The 12338-nt window shown below is 42.9% G+C and overlaps 1 protein-coding gene across 19 annotated transcripts in view; it reads left to right on the plus strand.

The window, feature by feature from the left end:
- Positions 1–12338, plus strand: part of RYR2 (ryanodine receptor 2) — a 719935-nt gene that overhangs the window by 533977 nt on the left and 173620 nt on the right. For all 19 annotated transcript variants that reach the window (XM_075126918.1, XM_075126917.1, XM_075126921.1 and 16 more), the window contains 3 exons: positions 3884–3944; positions 5592–5830; positions 8219–8300. In XM_075126918.1, the coding sequence (XP_074983019.1) occupies positions 3884–3944; positions 5592–5830; positions 8219–8300 (382 nt within the window). The remainder of the gene's footprint in view (positions 1–3883; positions 3945–5591; positions 5831–8218; positions 8301–12338) is intronic.

Consider the following 12338-nt stretch of genomic DNA (forward strand, 5'->3'; position numbering starts at 1 on the left):
TTTCAGGTATTTGTAACTCATTTAAAAAAATCATGGTGATCTGAAATTTGATATGTGGTCTCAGCCTAGAAGCAAAATAGTCTCCCCACATTTTGAAATAAAAAAAGATTGGTCTGGTCTTTATTAATTTAGTGGCATATATACATAAATTAAAAGCGAGGGCACCCCAATTGCTTTTTGTGCTTATATGTGTTGAAAACAGAGTGGAAACAACTAAATGCTCTAAGTCTAAAGAAATGCAAAGCCCAGAATTCTCACTGTCCCTGCTCCTATGTTTGAGAAGCAAATAGTGCTGTGAAGATGTTGGGCCAAATTCACCAATGTAAGTAAGAGCATAATTTTTCCTGACATACCTAGGGCAGACAATCCAGGAGGAAAGGAGCATACATGCTAATCCACAAAGTTCTCTCATGTATAATGGGTCTCCCAATTACTGGCAGTAGTTTTACTATAACTTTGAGTGTAATAAGTACTGAGTTATTTTGAATACTTTTCTCCAAATTAGGTCCAAACAAAACATATATGTGAAGTTCAAAAATGTTTAGTTTGCTTTTTACAGTGTTAGCAATTCAATTTTCCTTAGCTACATCCAGAATCAGTACCTGGGCTTTGAAAATACCTCATGAAAGTTTCTTCTCACAATGTTTCCAGGCAAAACAAAATAAGGAAGTACTGGAAATCTCATAATGGACCTCATTCTTGTAAAATTTCCAGGCACATTTCCAGACCAAAGGGGTTCAGATAAGCATCTGAACTTCGGATGCTTTTCCAAATATCTCAAATATTTGAAGTTAAAAAGTCGGTAGACATTGGTGATGCTATGGTCTATTTGGGAAAGCATAGTTGTGGAGGAAGGCCGTACCCTTCAGTTGCTGCTGTGCTAATTTACATGAGGAAGGTTATAGGAGTGGAACTGAAGCACATACACCACAATCCTCCAAAAATATGTTCTGCTTACCATTAGGAATAGTAAAAGATGTCAAAAGATGTCAATACGGATCTTGTGATTTTTAGTTCTCTCCACAATTGCTAAGCTTTCTTAAAAAAAAAAAAAAGTCACCCCTTTCTGTTGCAAAAATATAGCTATCATAGACTATGTCTACACTAGATGTCTTTCTCAAAAATATATGGCCCCACAAGTAATAGGAACAGTGGAAGTGCTAGTGTAGACAGATCATCAGTGGTGTAACCACTGTTGTCTTCTAAACATGTTTAATACATGTTGGGCAGAGGTTTCCAAATGAATTGTGATTATATAACAATAACTAAATGAAGAGTAGTGAATTAAGGTTGGTTTTTCTACCTAAGTCCCAGTTCCCGCAAAGACTTGTGCACGTGAATGGTCCTGCTGAAGCTAAATTAATCCTGTTAATACACTTTTTTCAGGCAGGGCCTTAATTTAGAATTTTTGGAATTTTTAAACTTTCTTTAATTTCTTAATCTTTTAATATTACTTCAGTGTAAGTCTGATATGACCCAGTGAAGTTTTTTCCTATTTTTACTATCAGAAAGAAAGCACGCGCACACAACTCGTGGGGGGGTAGTCTTAAAAATTGGCTAGTTTTCAGCATGTTTAGACTATAGTAGACTCCACCCTACTGACCCTCACTATAGAGACTAGCTGACCCTGGCAAAGCACAGGACTCTTGCTGTGAATGTAAATAAGAGAATGTATCAACCAGTTCCTGCTGTGAGATTATGAATAAGGCTACAATTTTTTTCATGGTTATTTTTAGTAAACATCATGACCAAGTCACGGGCAATAAACAAAAATTCATGGAGCCCATGACTTGTCCATTACTTTACTACAAATAAGTGGGGGCAGGGCTAGGTAGGGGGAAGGAGTGGAGTCCCATGTGGGGGGACTGACAGGCCAAGCCCCCCACCATATGGCCGCAGCAGAGAGCCCCTGCTCCAGAGCTGGCCCAGCTGTGGGACAGAGGTGAGTGACTCCCACTGCAGCCCCCACCAAGCCCCAGCATGGGGGCACATGACACTGGGAAGCCGCAAGGGGCACGTGCACCCCAAGCTGCAACCCCTGGTGAAAGCTGTGGGGCTAGGGTGCACTGCTATGGCTGCAGCCCCGCCAGCCTGGGATGCCGTGGGACCAGGGCATGTGTCCCTTACCAAGTCCGGGATGCTGTGGGGCTGGAGTGGGTGCATGGATCCAGCTGCAGCTACCGATGGAAGCTGCAGGGCTGGGGCGCATGGCCTGGCTGCAGCTGCTGGCAGAAGCCCTGGGGCTGGGGTGCACGGCCCCAGCTGCAGCCCTGCCAAGCCTGGGACACCATGGGGCCGGGGCCTGCAGCCCGCGCCAAGTCCAGGACGCCGTGGGGATGGAGTGCACAGCCTGGCTGCAGCCGCTGGTGGAAGCCCTGGGGCAGGCCCAGCTGCAGTCCGCCCATGCCTGGGATATTGTGGGGCTGGGGCGCACAGCCCCGGGACACCGTGGGGCTGGGGCGCATGGCCCATACCAAGCCTGTGCCAAGCCCGGGACGCCACGGGCTGTGGTGCACGGCCTGGCTGCCGCCCCCACAAGCCCGGGACACCACAGGCCTGTGGCCCATGGCCCCCGCCAAGCCCAGGACATATTGGGGCTGGGGAGCATGGCCTGGCTGCAGCCACTGGCGGAAGCTGTGGGGCTGGGGCGCATGGGTCTGGCTCCCACCAAGCCCCAGACATGTGGAAGTTGTGGGTCTCGGGCTACGGCTACAGTCCCTGGCCCCTGCTGCAGCCCCCCGGAGGAAGCAGCAGGGCTGGGGCTTGCAGGGTCCTGGTTCCAGCCAGCCCCAGTTGCAGGGCAGGGGCGCACAGTCCCCACTCTTTCTCCTGAAGCCCTAGAAGTCACAGAGGTCCAGTAAAGTCATGGATCTTTGTGATCTTTGTGAGTAAATCGGAGCCTTAATTATGAGTAATGTAAAGAAGCCCTCCCAAATGCCACCATTGCATCTAGTTCTCTATGGTCTGCCTTTTGAAAATCTCTATTTCACTGAAAAACATAATTTTTCATTGTAGGTACAAATCAATGTTTAAAAACATACTACTACTCAATTGTTGGTTCCTGAAGACCAAGTAATTTTAGAAGTGTAGAAAGGAAAGAGAGAGAGAAATCCATCTTTGTAAACAGGTGGGGGAATTAACTCTAAAACAGTGAAATAATATATATGGATCATGTATGTATGGCCAAATTCTGCCCTGTGTGTTAACTAATGAGACTCCTTATTTTAGTGGATGATATCCATTTATGCCAATGTCTGAATTTGTGCTTGATACTTCATCATAAAAAAGTTTATTATAGAGCATTAGGTGGAGAACTGCAAGAGTTGTGAGAAGTATTTGTGTTGCTTTTCAGGAAGATATATCTGATTTCAAAGATCCCGTAGTAGATCACTTCAGCTTAGCTGCTATGTTCAGGGTCTAACATCTTTGTCATCTTATATGAATGCTTGTTTCTTGTATCAGTGAGGCAGCACCAAACTGAGAGCATTAGATAACCTTTGTTACCTGAGAGAAAGAAAATGAATGCTCAGATAAACTGGAATCAATTAAAGTGAAATTTTCAACAACTTAAATGAAATACAAATAGTACACTGCAGCTCTAATTAGCATCACATCTAAGTGCTTCATGAGTGCCTCAGATGTTTGAGGGAGAGATGCTTTGAGTGCCTCAGCTATTTGATCAGAAATGCTTTATTGTCTGTGTAAATAAAGTTAATGCAACAAACTGCATGTTTTTAACTTGACTGTTAAAATCACGCAGAAGCTGAATTGTGCCCCTGCTGTGTCATTTACTGCTTCTTTGAAAATGACAAAAGTTAACAAAAATAGGAATGCTTTAATGCAAACTCATTTTAATTGGTGGATCATTTTGCTTCCTGTTTAGGAAATGATGCAACATCAATAGTCAACTGTCTTCATATACTTGGCCAGACTTTGGATGCAAGGTAATGCTGAATACATTTTCTAAAGTATACAAAAATCACTTAAAACTGAATAGCACATGTACAGTAGAATTGGGGGGCTGATTAGCTGTACATGGCCACAGAATTTCTAAAATAAAAAAGGGTTGTCCTGCTGAAATAGTTCCTATACTGAATGTTGTTTCTTTATTGTTCTTGATAACCCAAGGGTTTGATAATAGAACATGGAGCTTTTCATCTCTAGCTCACTGTTCCAACTCCAGGCCAGTTCAGTAGTGACCAAAAACTGCTGGCTATTCATGGGTTTTGTCTCAAGTGAATAAGTGTCTCAAAAACTGTCATAACTATTGGAAATAAATTACTGTTTTGCTTACAACCTCATGATCAGAGAAGTCAAGAATTGAATTGGCATAGAGTGAGGCATGCTTTCACTCTTTGAGTATGTTTTTACTGCTGAGCTAACTCGGGTGATTATTTGAGATTTGCCCTTAACCTGTCCAAACACAAAAATTCTGACCTGAGTTTAGTGGTGTTTTCAGCCCAGGCTAGCTGACTCAGCTGGGTCTATAGGCTAAAGTGTGGCTGTTGCATTTGTTCAAGCCAGTAAAGTGCCCACTCAACCACTCAAGTGCTGATAGTCCTCGGATGCCCTCCTCACAGTTCCCCCTGACATGTCCAGAAGCACAGACAAGTTCTCCCACAATTCACTAGGTAGAAGAATCACAGAGCAGCTCACACCAGCGCTAAGAACCGTGGCATGTGCCCCCCCAGAAGGCCTGGTGACACATGGGTGAGTGCAGTAGCAGTGAGGATATAGTGAGTTGAGTATGGCTTTGCAGTATGGCTGCCCACACTTAGGCTAGGTTAACTCAGGTGCCAGTCACCCAGTTAACTCTTCAGTGAAGGCATACCCATAGAAAGGTCCCTCCAGGTCAGGATTGAGGCACTTTTATATAGCTGTATATGGAAGCTTGCATTGCTGCCACCCATGCAGTACATATTCTGTGAATAAAAGAGGTTACTTTAGTCTCCTGGGCTGTCAATCTAGCGTTTTTCACCTGGGCTGAGTTCTCTCACACAATCACAATGAAAACTCTGTGAAATTGTACTTTGCTATGAATAGAGGACCCCTACAGTCAACTCAGCTAGCCTTGTGTTTCTGTTTGAGGACAGTGACACTGAATTACAATATTGCATACAAGTGATTGTAGTTATATGACCAACATGTTCATGTTGCTCTTTTTCTACTACAGATTTTAACTGTGGCTTTCAGAAAACCCATTCTGATTTTTAAAATTGCTGAAGCAAAATCTGGCTATGGGTAGCATTTTGGCTTGCAGCTTCAAACAACCATAAGCTTTCTATTTTGATGATTTAGCAGGCTTCCTCATTCCTTGTTCTTATGAAGCATTTAAGCCCTTTCCTTAAGAAGCCGAGTCAATGTAAAATGAATTGAAATCCCTTCTGGTCTGCAGAGTGACACTCTGACACTGCTTTTCAATTGGAACATGCTTGCTTGAATTGCTTTCTTGTGGGAAAGAAGATTTTACCCAATAGGAAGGTTTTCCCAAGATCTTGTGTGTCTTTTTTTTATATCAGTCAGGAATAGACTTTGTTTTGTGCTTTCTCTAACAGAATATGATCTTTAATTCTTTTATATGTAATGCACAGGACTGTGATGAAGACTGGTCTGGAGTCTGTTAAAATGGCATTGAGAGCATTTTTGGATAATGCCGCAGAAGATCTGGAGAAGACAATGGAAAATCTTAAGCAAGGCCAGTTTACACACACAAGAAATCAGCCAAAAGGAGTGACACAAATCATTAACTACACCACAGTGGCTCTCCTTCCAGTGCTCTCTTCATTATTTGAACACATTGGACAGCATCAATTTGGAGAAGACATAATATGTATGTATTATTTAGAAATGCCAGGCAGCTAATGATCTTTCTTGTTTTGTACTGAGGGTTATTACAGATTGGCTTCTAATATATGGGGACAAATCCTGACAAAACTCTGCCAAAATGTTCACTGATTTAAATGAGAATTTGTCTTAAGCTTAGAATAAGGTATGCAGGTTTTATCTCATTGTGTACAAATTTGGGAAGGCGTGTGGATTTGTGGTTAGAAGATAGGATTAGAAATCTAGATTATATTTCTGGCTCTGCCATAGACTTGCTATGTGATCTGGCATAAATCACAGAGTCTCACTCTGCAGCAGTTTATCCATCTGTAAAATGGGAATAATAATATTTATCACACAGGCGTGTTGCAAACCTAATTTTTGTATAGAACTTTGAAGTTCTCTGATGATATCTGTTGTAATGCAACCTCATTCATTCAAACTTTTCAAGCAAGGTTATGTCACCTGACTTTAGCTGCAAACATGACCTTGTTTCAGTTGATGGGGTGTCAAATGGGTGCATGAGGCAGAACAGGAGGAACTGCTGAAGACATCTGCAAGGGTCTGATGTGGGGAGGTACTTCTGAAGCTCCATTTCTGTGGAGTGTAGGAGCACAGTTGATGTAGAACGTACATTTTGTAAATCACCTCATTTTGGAGAGACTAAAGCTGTTTTCTCACAGTGCCTCTTACAGTCCACAAAGCAGAGTTTCAATCTTGTACTGTTTAGAAGCCCCATGGGAATTCTAATAGCCAGCTCCCCTTCTATTGTGGGCAGCAATTCTTCTCTTTCAACAATTCTCCATTTCTGAGCTGGCCAGCTTCGAGGAAGGAGTCCACTCAGGGAGGATCTAGAAAAAGATCAGAGTCAGTCATCTGCATTTTCTATGCCTGAGAAAATATAAAATAGCTCTGTGGAAAATGGTTTTCTGATATTTATAATTTGACTGGGTGATGCTATACTATAATTTTTATTTCTTTATAAATGATGGCTGAAGACATTTAATTTCAGTGTCTAATTAACATAATCCAAAACTTAAAAGCTGTGGGACTATACCTATAGAATATCAGGTATACTCCTACTCCTTTTTGTTTTCTGATCCTGATAGAATTTCATCAGTAGCCTCTGATACTTTATTACTTACAAGATTTTAATCACCTATTCTATCTGATTGTTATTCAGTTATTATAAACCCACTAATAGTATGAATTGTTGGTTAATTTAAACTGTGCTTACCTATTTTATGTAATGCACACAAGCACCACTTCTCTTCACATTGTGTTTTAGGAATAACAGCCATTTCGCTGTGGAGGAGATGGCCCTCCTTGTCATCCCAGTTTGTGTATTTTTTCCCTCAGTTGGGCAGTTACTTCTTAATGCTGGGCAGTTTTATCTGTTGTTAATAAATTTTGAAAAAGTGTTTTATTCAGATATGACAGTTATTGGCTTTAGAAGAGACTCTCTGGAGTGGCTCGTAAGTGGGAGGAGTTAGCTAGAATGTCAGCCCAGCCAATCAAAAATATCTGCCTCTGCCTCATACTGTGTGAGGGACTGAAAAACCATCTCTACTGTTTTACTCTCCAATTTGATCAATTCAGTTTTTTACAGCTGCACATAGAAAAACAGTGTTGGTCTTTACACTAGAATGCATAATGTGATGATTGTTATTCCTGAAAACAAGCAATGAACAGAAAAGTTGTTTTGGGGATCAGGTGTTTTGGTTCCCTTGCCTGACTAATGAATACATCATTTAGATGCTATTTACCTGTAGCTTTGTCTAAAAATGAGATACTATCATTAATCATTAACTATAATTTACAAAATTAAAAATCTGTTCCGCAAGAGTATTTTTCTACTGTTGTATATTTTACAAAGCATAATGCATTCTTAAATTGGTTAGTTCTCTGATTATATTTTCCTTTTACTCATTTAACACTTTAGATAGTTGCTGTGAGAATTCCCTGCTTTTAAAGCACTGCTAGCAATTGGAAAAGATTCAGTACACTGTAGTGCATAGATTATTTAATAAATCAAGTCTCAGCTTCTATAACTATGCATTATCCTAACAAAGATGGTTTGCCATTTTTCACAGCAAAATAGAGAGCGTTTATGGTACATTAAATATGATATTGTTCTCAGTATATGCTTTCTATTGAATTAAGTGGCATTTTTTCATAAAAAGCTATGTCAGCATCTGGCCATAGGACTACTTTTTGGATTTACACAGTGATTTCTATAGTTGGTGTTTGGTAGCTTGAACTCATTAGTATGCAGGTTGTCAAGTTAAATATAATTAGATTGTCTCTATATTTTAAACCCACTGTGTAGACTAAAATGGAATGCATTAAAACCTTTTTTTTTTGTTTTTACTTCTTCCTTGTCTCTTTCCCTTAGTGGAAGATGTTCAGGTCTCTTGTTACAGAATATTGGCCAGCTTGTACTCTCTAGGAACCAGCAAGAGTATCTATGTGGAGCGGTAAGATGAAAAATCATGTACATAATTGGAATCTTCATATACACACTTAATCGTATAAGTAGTCACCACATGTGTTCTTCGTTAGAATGTTTTCTCAGGTGGAAGCTTTAATAAAGCACAAAAAGGAGTGTAGAGAGAAGTTGTGGGTGAGAGCAGGGCAAAATCAAGTACCCCTAATAGAAAAGAGAGTTGTGATAATAATGAGAATACTGGATTTAGTATAATAAAATTTAAATATTCGCATATAACTATGTAAAAAGATAGTCTTCAATTAAAACCGAAGAGATTCTTATTCTAAAATATATTTCATGCTTGCATTGGGACTGCAGGATCTGACTTTTTTTGTATAATACAAGCAGTATACAAGTATAATTACAAGGAGAACTTAGAGAATTTTATGAGTTCTAGAAGGGGAAAACGCAAATTTTCATTTCAATTATTGTTATAATTGTTCCTTGTAGATTGATTAACTTCACTGTACTTTATGGTTATCCCTCATTTATCTTTGTTCGTGACTGATGTTAAAAACTTACCTTTGTTCTACAGAAACGTGGTGTTTTTACATTTTGTAAATAAAATGTTATCTATTCATTTTGCAATTTCATTCTAATGGGTAAGACACCCAGTCAGAATTACTGAATTTTGTTCATTCATGATTCTATTAACAAATCAAATGAAAAAATCATAATGCATCAAAAATGTATTTCTTGCATTTGTACTTCAAGTAGAGGTGGATCTGAGCTATACAATTCAAGACTCTTGAATCAGGTCTGGATGGACTCATTCTCAAAAAATCACTGTTGAAAACAATCAGTGATTCTACAGAATCAGTCAGATAGGCCATAAAGCAAGGCAGAGAGAGAACTTTATTCATAACCGTGTGTACTTTCATCAAAACACTAATTAAACTTTACAACACTCTGCAACATCCCAGCAGGTTTAATTATCTACAGAATGGGTGGGCAAACTTGTTGGGCTGAGGACCACATCTGGGTGGGGAAATTGTATGCAGGGCCGGGGCAGGGGGTTGGGGTGCGGAAGGGAGTGCGGGGTGTGGGGGGAAGTGTGGTGTGCAGGAACGGGCTCAGGGTAAGGGATTGGGGCAGAGGAGGGGTGCAGGACGGGTGCAGGATTTTACAGGGGGCTCAGGGCAGGGAGTTGGGAGGCGGGATGCAGGAGGGGTTTGGGCTCTGGCCTGGCGCCGCTTACCTAAAGCAGCTCCGGGGTGGCAGCGGCATGCACCACGGCCAGGACAGGCTCCCTGCCTGCCTGCCTTGGCCCCACGCCACGCCCTCTGCCTGCCCCCGGACCGCAGGGACATGGTGCCGGCCGCTTCTGAGAGCGGCACGGGGCCTGCGGCACGACGGGGGGCAATCCTGCGGGCCGGATCCAAAGCCCTGAGGGGCCGGATCTGGCCCTCGGCCTTAGTTTGCACACCCTGATCTGCAGTCTGCCAGGGGGGAAACTGACAAATAGGAGAGATCAAGTGACTTGCTCAAGGTCACAGCAAAGCAGTAGCAGACCCAGAATAGCACTGAGGAGTGTAATGACCACTTCCTTGCCAGGGTGTCTGTTTCTCTACCCCTTTCCATTAAATCTCATAGCTTGTATACGGGTAGGGTTGCCAACTTTCAAATCGCACAAAACCAAACACCTGTACCTCGCCCCTGCCCTTCTCTGAGACCCCACCCATGCCTCCTCCTTCTCCAAGGCCCTGTCCCCACTCACTCCATCCCCCTTCCCTCCGTTGCTCGCTCTCCCACACCCTTACTCACTTTCACTGGACTAGGGCAAGGTGTGGGAGGGGGTGCGGGCTCCAGTTGGGGGTGTGATCTGGGATGGGACCGGGGATGAGGGGTTTGAGGTCCAGGACAGGGCTCAGTACTGGGGCAGAGGTTTGCAATGTGAGAGGCAGTGCAGGGTGTGGGCTCTGGGAGGGATTTAGGGTGCAGGAGGGGGTTATGATATAGGGCAGGGGGTTGGGGTGTGGGAAGGGGTCCTGACCTGGGCATAGGAGCAGCAAGGCAGCTGTGCATGGTGCATGCTGCCCACACCCACAGGTGCCGCCCCTGCAGCTCCTATTGGCCACGGTTCTTCACCAATGGGATCTGAGGAGCCAGCACTCGGGGCGGTGGCAGTGCGTGGAGCTTCCTTGATTGCCCCTGCGCCTAGGGGCTGCAGGGACATGTTGGCCGCTTCCGGTAGCCACGCGGAGCCAGGGCAGGCAGGGAGCCTGCCTTAGTCCCGCTGCGCTGCCGACTGGAATTTTAACGGCCAAGTCAGCGGTGCTGACCAGAGCCTGCAGGGTCCCTTTTCGACTGGGTATTCCGTTCGAAAACCGGACTCCTGGCAACCAATTTGGGAGTCAGAATGTAAGGTTGCAACAAGTCAATTAAAGTCAAGTCAAATAAGTTGCATTGTTTCAGCTATCAAAATTCAGGGATTCTGTACTATGTAAACTTGTTTCTTTTACAAACCACTGCATTCTGGTAAAAGGGCTCTGATTTGCATGATGACCGACGTTATTTCTCAGTAGCCCTTAGTCTGGAAATCTCTGTACTCTATCAAAGAGCCATTATTATCCAATAAGAGTGGAAGGATGTGTAACTCCAGAGAGACATACATAGTCACTGTACTCCAAATGGCTACTGCCTTCAGAACTGCTATCTATCTATAACACTGTGCTCATAACAAACATGGCCACCTCAGCCTTTGACCTCACCCCCACTTGTCACCCCATCTAATCACAAATAGAATTAAGTTTAAAAATAATTACTCTCCAATGTGAAATAAAAATATATGCAATTATATGTGAATGCTTTCTAAGTGGCTTATATTTTACATATTGGTCTTATATGAAATTATATATTGACTCATACAAGAGCTATTGTGAAAGTGAAGTGGCCTCTTTCATCTATTATAGTCCACAAGCATCAATGCATATAGAAAGCGAATAGCATGCTATCTTACAGATATATGTGAAACATGTTCTTTTCATGAGGACATAATGTGGGTCAGGGAGGAAATCAGGAGGGTAAATAGCTATGAGAGTGGAGTTAGATATGATGGAGTCAGAAGCTGAAGTTCCTATGTTTATTGTGGGTATTATGGATTGGGAATTCAATGGCAGTCTGTTACAGCAGAAATTCCAGGTTTCTCCTTTCTCCTGAGTCAGAAAGGAAGGCAGGATTTTGACAAAACTGCAGAATTTCTGTGACTTCTAGGAATCTCCTCAAGTTCTCCAGTTTGATTGTTACTTCCTCGTGCATGTTTTAGTCCAAAAGAAATTAGAAATGGCTTGTTCATCTCTTGATACTAAGCCATCTTTATTTAAAGCTGCCCTCAAGCTTTTCAGAATGGTACAACACCTGATAGTCATTTTGACAGTCACGTACTACAATAAAATTGACTTGCCTGTGGGATCTAATGTACCCTTTACATCAATGGTTCTCAAAGCCGGTCTGCCAGTTGTGCAGGGAAAGCCCCTGGCGGGCCGGGCTGGTTTGTTTACCTGCCACGTCCTCAGGTTCGGCCGATTGTGGCTCCCACTGGCCGCGGTTTGCAGCTCCAAGCCAATGGGGGCTGCGGGAAGCGGCGCTGGCCGAGGCATGTGCTGGCATGCCCTTCCCGCAGCCCCCATTGGCCTGGAGCAGTGAACCGCGGTCAGTGGGAGCCGCAATCAACCGAACGTGAGGACGCGGCAGGTAAACAAACCCGCCCGGCCCGCCAGGGGCTTTTCCTGAACAAGCAGCGGTCCGACTTTGAGAACCACTGATTTAGATATTATGATGGTAACATTTGGCCTCTTGATCCATCAGTTTATTCAGTAGCTTTCGGTCAATAGGAGACACTGTTTAGTCAGTATTATCTGAAATTGAGAGGAAATAATAGGATTACTATCGTTATTGTTATTATACTAGTGCTGTGTTTTCCTTGTGTGCTCCTTGGTAGCTCTCGGCAAATATAAGTAGGCCCAGCTTTGACATTTTATATATAACATTTTATTTGTGTAATGGCAGAAAGTTGATGTTCTCTGAT

Source organism: Caretta caretta, chromosome 3 (genome assembly GCF_965140235.1).
Source record: "Caretta caretta isolate rCarCar2 chromosome 3, rCarCar1.hap1, whole genome shotgun sequence".
NCBI lineage: Eukaryota > Metazoa > Chordata > Testudines > Cheloniidae > Caretta > Caretta caretta.